The 8794-nt window shown below is 44.0% G+C and overlaps 1 protein-coding gene across 2 annotated transcripts in view; it reads left to right on the top strand.

Moving 5' to 3' along the window:
- Nucleotides 1-8794, top strand: part of LOC100741472 (transcription factor SOX-6) — a 337675-nt gene that overhangs the window by 184603 nt on the left and 144278 nt on the right. The window contains exon 2 of one of the 2 annotated variants that reach the window (XM_033321943.1): nucleotides 4690-4784. In XM_033321943.1, the coding sequence (XP_033177834.1) occupies nucleotides 4690-4784 (95 nt within the window). Of the gene's footprint in view, nucleotides 1-4689; nucleotides 4785-6355; nucleotides 7050-8794 lie in introns of those variants that run through there. The other variant, XM_012388245.3, reaches the window with a different exon arrangement.

Genomic DNA, 8794 nt, shown 5'->3' with positions numbered 1-8794 from the left:
GCCGCCGCTACCGCCGTCGCGCCACTCAGCGTGCCGCTCGTTCTGCGGACCAATTGCATGGATCGCTACTCTCGTGGACGTTCGTTCAGATGGTCGTTTTCGAGACTCGGTGGTTTGATCGAGTTTGTGAAGAGGATTCGGAGCTTTTGTTTCATGGAACCTTTTTGGAACTAAGAAGTTCTTGATATTGACGAGGACGATTTGCTTTTATGGTAGGTTTATGGTGAAAGAAATGGAAGGGTTCCGTGGAAAAGTAGTACAAGTAATGGGAATCCACGTCTCTGATTCCGCTATGAAACTTCTGCATTGTGTACAAGAGTCGCAACAATTTTATTACCGTGTTATCTAGGAGCGCCAAGAAACTTATTGTGTTTCCAACATCCTGCTTTTAGATTGAAATTTATTCTCCAATATACAGCTATACAATGTCCTTTCACGTCCACACATTTCTATTTCTTTCAAACAAACGATACATCCGATTCTATACGATCCATATATTTCGTATCGACTCTCTCGAACATTCTTAATTTATCCAATGAAATTCCGAACGATAGGCCAACTAAAGGAGCTTTGTTACAAGACTTCGGCGAATGTTTCAAACTCGAAACAAGGCTGTTTCTGGGACATCAACCTGTGATGCATATGGTTCCACTAGAAGGTACTGTTCGCAGCAAGGTACTGTTCATAGCAAGATTTCGCGAAGTGTAATGTCACCGGCGCGTTTCGCCCACGCTCAGGAACTACAATAGGAGTAACAATGATGCTATAAATTGCTGCGTGTGTTCTTCGCGCGGTCTAGAAATCGGAGCACACCTAAATTCCTGGGTTAGCGAGCCAATCTGTTTGCCCGTAAATAATGGCGCTTTGTCTAAGCGTTCGCGGTTGCGTTATCCCGGCCATCTGGACACCGGTAACGACCGTTTCGACTGATAACGTTTGTTGCTGACGAAAAGCAAAGAGAAAACAAGGGAGGAGAAAGAATGTTCGCGAGACACGAGGTTAGAAATTTCCTGCGACTCCATCGAGAAAAAACAAGAAACAGCGAAACACTGGTCTATTACGTTTGACCAGATCCAAAAATGGCTGGGTAGGTTGCTGGTCGCACGCTTCCTTATTTCTTAAGAACACCCACGCGTTATTAGCATATTAATGCAATAGCGAAAACTCGAGGTGACCCGGTGTTTCTGGAAGACCTAAATGGCAAAGAACGTTCCTTTCGCGTGGTGTGGATGATGAAAAGAAGAGAAAGAAAGAGGTAGCCGTCTGATTTTGATGCGCCATTACGCTAGGCGTTATCCGGGAATTACAACTTCCTTCTTGTTGCACCGCGCCGGACGGCCAATAAACGCGCGATTGCTGTGCACCAAAAAAGCCGCGGCCTCCGTGAAATATGCTCAGAAAATATGATTCTTCCTGCTGGTAATGGCGCGAACGTTACATTTATCAGGAAATAAGATTCGCCGTACGGTTCTCGAGCAATACGCGGAGAAGAAGAAACGAGAAGGCGGTGCATTATCGTCGGTGCATTCGCAATCGTGCCTCCAACTACCATTACCGCCGTGAGCTTCTGTCGGCGACCCAGCGCCACCGACTCCCATGTCCGACGATTTGCGCGTAATACAAGCCGAGTTTACGTATTTTTCTGTTCGGCCGCGGTATACAGCTCGCTCCCGAACTCTATCCCCCTTTCTCTGTTACTTCGAACGGAGCTAATGTTCCAACATCACTTTCTTCGCCGGTCGAAAGTGGCCATTTAGCGCCTTTATGACCGCCTCTTACTACCGCCAGGTGTCGCGCTTCTATGATCATCGATATATCGACTGCCCTATTAACGTAGTTGTACTGCATTCCGAAGATGCAACGAGAATTGTCCGCGGTCCGATGCGATGTTCCTGTTGCAGGTTGTGTTGCATCGACGCGCTTTAATCGGATGTCTTAATCGTGAGCTGAAATACTGGCGAGTTCGAGTTCAAACATAAGGAAGGGAAATGTAGTGTATTAATAAATATACGTAATTCGTAGTAGTATTTAATACTAACAACGTCAGATTTAAATTAAAGTGACAGGTATCTTAAATAACGAGTACAAATCGACTGCATACATATGCATATCATTCATATTTGTATCCTAAGGTATAGAGCGTTGTACTGTTGTAGCTTAAAAGATATGAACGCTGGAATTTATTTGACGGAACAAGCTCAAATTTAATAGATGATTATACGTTACAAACTATGTATCGTGCAAAACGTACAAGCATTTTCGATAGTAAAACAGACCTTTTAACGCGAGACCAATGCTCCGCCACTTGGGCTGTTTGTTTTTCTACAAATCGCAGGTATGCGGTGCTCGCTGACTAGGCAGAAGTTACAGAAGGATCCCCAAGGCTAATGATCCATCATCTCCTTATTTCCAAGTCCGAAGTGGCTACTTAACGACTTTACGGCTCCCTGCTAGCCAGGAACGCCCACGTGCCACAGGTACCCCGGTCGCCTCGACTGCGAATTGATCGGTCGCTCTTTTAATAGAGCGAATCACCACTGCCAGATCGTCGTAGTGGTCGCACGGGAACATGGGAACGCTCAGTTAGGAACGTCGTAGTCGGGACGTGGTTAATGCGCCTCGTATTTCATTGGAAAGTTTCCGTGAAATTCGATGTACGGTGAATCTTGCAAGATATGGAGCGTTTCAGTGATGAACGAATCTCTTGGCCGATTGTTTCAATTAAATTTTACTCACGAAGTACTGTTTCAAAATCGCTCATAGAAATTAATGAAATCAATCAGCATTTTGTATTCGATATCTCTCTCTTGTCCTACTACCTTCTAGACTTGAATCAAATATTTTGTTAACATACAATTAAATACAATTAAATTTCTCTTTCTTACAGCGATTGCGGGTAATCAGATTCGAAGTAGTTATATTTACACTATCAGAAGTAGCCTTGTCTCTCTCTCTCTCTCTCTCTCTCTCTCTCTAACCAGTGTATCTAAATACCAAAAGAAATGAACAGCGTATACAAATACTTTCTGCATCTCCTTCGGCTGTTTTTTCAAAAAGTCTCTCCCCAAAAAACAACCTCGTCCGCATCTCGACAAAGAATCAGCATTCACCCATTACCATCCGTTTCATCCCGCCTAGTTCGTTTCTTAACAAAAGAGGGAAGAAAAGAAGGATTCCCCAGGCAGTGTGACACAAGTTAGAGAGAAGCACCTGCTGTCGGGGCATCGAGTTCCCATTCTCGTCAGCGGGCACTTTCGTCGGGGCGATCAGTCTCGTCGAGCGATTCGGGAGATTTCGGTCGGCCGTAAATTACGGAAACGGAGAAGAATGTTTAGCGGACATTATATTTCCTCGGGACGGTTCATTTAACATCGTTGGATTCCTCGCGGCGGGAGGAATGCCGAGATTTCGAGTCGAAAACCACCTCGCGGCGTCCGATAGTCGGTCGCGCGCGCGCTCCAGACCAGCACAGGATGAGCAGAAGAAAAAGACAGTGACGTAGTGCCCACCTTCGGTGGAATCTCGTGTCATCTACCAGGTACTTCTCTCCTACTACCTCTGAATCATCGTCCTTTGTCTTCGCACAGGATCCTTCGTATCTGTCGGTCGCGACCGCGGGCCAAGACTCCACCGACCTCCATGCAAATCCTACGCGTTCGTCGCTGTGTCGCTGCGTTATCAATTATCGGAAGGTTGGATAATGGAGTCCTACGGGGACACGTTAGTAACGGTTTCTTTTCTTTTTATTGGAGACGATGGCGAGGCTTGGAACCTTTAATTTGTGAAACGTTTGGCGAGGTTTGTTTCTTTCGTTTTTTACCGAGTAAGTTTGCAGGGAGTGGATTCTTTTGGATTCGAACTTTTTAGAGCGGTTAAGCATGAGATACGTTTGATGCAGAAGAAGTATTAGTGATGTTGATGCGCTATAGAAATTTGATGGATGTTTCCTTACAATTTTCGTCGTATCGTACGAAGTAAGAGAGACGACAAATTTTGTTCTAAATACTTATTTATGAAAGTGAAAGGGATGGTTATGATCTTAATCTATTTATAAAACTATCTATACTAATATGGCGTTAATACTTCTTTACGTAACGATACTTGATTAAAAACAACTATGAATGAGCGTACTACGATTTACGCCAAGCAAAATCCCGTTTCTACTCAAACATGTCTGATCCACCGCAAAATATGTACTCGCTTTGATAACCCTTATCAGCTTTCAAGATATCATAGCAAGAAGGTATATATATATTGTACAGCCTACGAAAAACATCTTAATTTTGCAACAATTATAACAATCAGTTTCGAGTGATAAACCTGCGTATCTATTACTTGATATTATACACGGTGACTCACTGAAACAAACTATATTCGTAAAATGATTAGAAATAGGGGAGAATGAATAAATGACAAAGCAAACTGAGAAACCAAATTTTGGAATTTACTAAATTATTTCTGTGTTTAAACACTATTATAGAATTATATTTCTTTTCGTAACATAGTGTGACAAACTTTCTTTTCATATTCCGTTCTTCGTGTTCAAGACATTCAACAAGGCGTATAGAAACACATTGTATAAGTACACACCTAGATTCTTCTTTACAAATTCACGAATCGTTCCGTCCAACCATAACGTTAAACCGTCTATCACGGATTACTAATAAAACGATTTTCTTCTGCCCGCAGAACGGTGTGCTTCCTGATGTTCGCCGTAATTGTTCGACGGTGGATGGGGTCGTCACGGCCATAAAGCCGATCAGCTGGAAGGAGATTCGAAGCCGGTGAGTCGAGCACCAGCACCTGCTTATTGCGCTTGTTCATTCAGGATGGGCCTGCGTCGAGGCGCCGAGCTCTCTATTCACCTTGAAAAGGCGCGAACGCGTCCCTCGATCCGTGTAAATGCCGTCGTATCGCGATAAACCGAATGAATCAGGATTCTTTGTAACTTGGAGTGGAAAAATTCCCTTCGATCGAAGCTATCCACCAAAGAATCCTCCGTTAAATCATTCGTTCTTTTACAAAATCGATAATTAAATATTCGAGTGGATAGCTCCGCCTATTCTGACAAATCGAAATTTTACACATTTTTATTTCCATTTTTTATCTTATGCTTGTACTATTTCTCGAGTCGTGGTCGCGTTTCCGCGACAACGCGGAACGGCATCACGCGTTTGATCTAGCTCGATCCTATTCGTAACTATTCATATTACAAATCCATTTTAAGCGGAAGTTCGGATGGCGAACTGTGTGGTGATTTTTCCACTTGATATGCTCGCTCTATGTCTACACTGGCAAAAGGTGAACCGCTGTGAAAAATGGACGAGGTCGCTTGCGGCCGCGTACGAACATGGCGGGGCACGCGCGGACAATTACAGCCGGCCGGACACGATTTTACAATAACTCAATTCATTTCCGAGCGTACGTAAGAACGGGCTGACAAAAAAGCGCGGCTGGATATAGTTATTGCGGCTGTGGTGCACACGTGAACAGGTCAGTCCGGTCGAGCTGCGGAACGACGCCGGGAGGGGGCAGAGGACAGGGATCGAGACAAGGGGACAGAAGGAAAGGTAAAAACGTAGACGGAGAGCGACCAGTGGAATCAGGTGGAAATGAAAGAGAGCGGGATAGATACAGAAAGAATTCTCTTGCGAGTACCACGAGCAACCTGAGCGACAAAGATCACTGTAAAGTCGGTTAAAAAGAGATAATACAGAGAATGAAAGGAGACCGCTGAAGATGACGACAAGGAACGAGGAGACGTTCGAGTGAGATTTTCTATAAACGTAGAATACGTATTGATGCGAACGTGACAGTCGTAGATCGTTTAGAAATGTACTTCTTTGATACATCGTAGCACAGTACAATTTCGTTTGTATGAATTTCATTTACCGGAACGAAATCTTACTTAGCGTCTAACTGCTACCGTTTGAAACTACTTATCTAGAACGCGAGCTTCTATTATGTGAACGAATCCTATTATATTCTCCTATTATACGAACTGCGACAATTATAGAAATTATTTTAAACTCTCTCTAAAGATTCTTATAAATAAAATTCTACTATCTTGTAGCGATATGTCATTTCTGTGTGTAACACTGTGTCCAACTGAAAATGTCTATATATGTAGATGCGTATGTATGTACGTTTAACGCTTATAGGGAATCCTACTTTTAGAATAATCCCACAGTGCAGCGCAGTGTGTTTGCAAAAGAGTCGATATCTAATCGGCAAAATGCTCGTCGAAAAGTAAACCCGAGAAACAGGGTGGAGCACAGGCATGCACCTCTCGTCTCGTTTCGTCGTCTCGACGTTTTCGTTGGCGCGCTCGCTGTACTCCCAAGCGTATGGGACAGTACTACGCACGAGACAGATCCTCTTCGCGGGAATACCTGACAGTACTTGCTTCGTTCCTTTCGTTTGTTTCGTTCGGTGGTTGGTTCGGTTGGTTCGGTGGACCCGGTTCGCGCGTCTACGTTTACATACTCGCGCCGTCGTCGCGTACGCGCGCAGCGTACTGCGCTCTCACACGCACGCGCACGCACACCATATTCCGTGTACACCAGTTCACTGGTATTGTATAATGCAGCCATTGATAGCCGTCCTCTCTTTCACGCACGCGATCTGTTGCAGTCGCTGCAACCCGTGTCCGGTGACAGCGTCCAGTGTCCAGTCTCCCTCCCGGTGAGTGTCCACAAGATTTATTTTCCCATGCGATATACGGGGTGACACCGCGAAAAGTGGACCTGATTCGTCGATTACGGCGAAAAATCACACGCTATCTTTCTGTTATCATCGTAGTTACAATTGCAACAATATACGTATTAATGAACGCAGTCTTTATCCGTTTCAAGATCTTGTGTTTTACGTGTACTTTATAAACAAGAAACACGCATCCACGTGACGATACATACCATACGCGTGTACGAGTGCATTCGTGTTTGCGTATTCTATGTGTACACCAAAGAAGACGCATAGAAGTTAAAGAGAACGCTTGCTGCGCACCTTTCGCCGATCGGCGAACGCATCGTCCGTATGGATCTCATCGGGTACGTAGTCCGTTCGATCGCTCGAATCGATGTCTGAGCGTGTTGCATCGTGTCGCAAACGTTCAGTGGAGACGTCGTCGATCGCGGCGAAGAGGGCTCTGGATCGCGGCCGTAGCTCTCGGATACCTTTTCCGCCATTAATTGCGACCGCGTCACGTTTTATCGTTATTTTCTCGATCTCGATCTCGATCCACGCCGGATTGCTTTCCAGCCTCGTCTCTCCGAGGAGGCTGCTGCGGTACTTAACGAGCAGATCGCTTTCAGTCGGGACGCGAGCCGCGATCAATTTACAAGCGCTTCGAGATCGTACGAAGTTAGCCGATCTCGGTCTCTGATTCCAGAAAGATTTCGAATGCCTGGCTCGAATCGAGTGGATTTTCGTCGATCTAAAATCGATCTTACGTCTGAGCTCCATTTATTAGTCGTGCGAAATATTCGCGAATGTTCGCTAATATAAATTTGCTTCGGTGAAGACGCGATGTGTAAACGAATAAAAAAAATTGCGAAGGATTGTGGGCGTTTGGGAAGGTTTAGAGTAATATTAATATAGCAAAGAAAATTTATTGTTCATTGATTTCGTACACGTTCGATCAATTTTTTTATTAGTTGAATCAGCGACGAATGTCTGCGATCACTTTCGCTTTCTCCAACTACATATGCGTAGCGCAAATACTCAACAACTGTTTATTATCATTTGCTAGCGCGTTTAATAGATAATCAGTTCTAGACGCGATGCGACATCGTCATGATTCATATTGCTAATGATAAAACGCGTATTGTCGTAGAAAATATAGATTCGCTGAATCGTCCAGCGTCTACGCTGTGAAATCGTAACAGTGTTGTCTTGTTTGTCTGCATCGAGTCTTGGTTAGTGGACCGATCGCCCTCTCGCGCGGAACACCCGTTGCGTCGCGAGCTTCGCGAATGCGAAACCACGATTCGACAAAATTGCGTAAAGGGAATCGAATTACGTCTGTTCGCGAAGCCCGCAAGATTCGCCCGTTAGGGGAGAATTATCTCAGCTACGGCCACGATTTACGCGTTCTCCGAACCGGTGACTCGTGTCTGTCTGAAGCGTGGCTGCGAATAATGTGATTTTGTTCCCTCGTTCAATGTTAAACTGCGTTCTTCTACTTTAATGGAATTTCTCAATACTCGGTTCTTGGTACGTTTCTTTGATTTTTGCAATTTATTTATGCTTCCTTTATTTTAATATGTAGTGGTGTTATTCGTGTTTCATTGACTTCATCTTTCTTGTTCTCTTGTCCGAGCTTGTTCGATGTTTGTTGTCTTTTGTTGCGCTTTATTGCATTTGTGTTGTTTTCAATTGTATTACATAATTAATTTCAAGAAACTCTTAAAAAACGATTTCATTGCACGGTTAATTAAAAAATAACAATTATTAAAGAGGCATTGGAATCTTTCAGACATCTATAACTGTCTGAAGAAAACTCGCGTGCGCAAACTGTATTAAACTTTCACCACAAAAAGACTCGACATTACAATTTGACCGAACGTCCTTCGATTCCATGACAAGTTCCCAATATTTACCCGAGCTCCTAATCTCCGCGAACTTTACCGGTGGATTATGTGTCCGCAAAATGAAAGCAAACATCTGCGAGATAATTGTACAACCACCTTCAAATTCCAAGATCCAATTACACGCACATACAACTCATCGCGCCTCGGTATTTCCCTCCACAATCGATATCGACCGATCGGAATAAAAAAAAAAAAAAAAAAAA

This window comes from Bombus impatiens, unplaced genomic scaffold, assembly GCF_000188095.3.
Source record: "Bombus impatiens unplaced genomic scaffold, BIMP_2.2 scf_0543, whole genome shotgun sequence".
NCBI classification, from domain to species: domain Eukaryota; kingdom Metazoa; phylum Arthropoda; class Insecta; order Hymenoptera; family Apidae; genus Bombus; species Bombus impatiens.
This window is presented reverse-complemented; position numbering and strand designations above follow the sequence as displayed.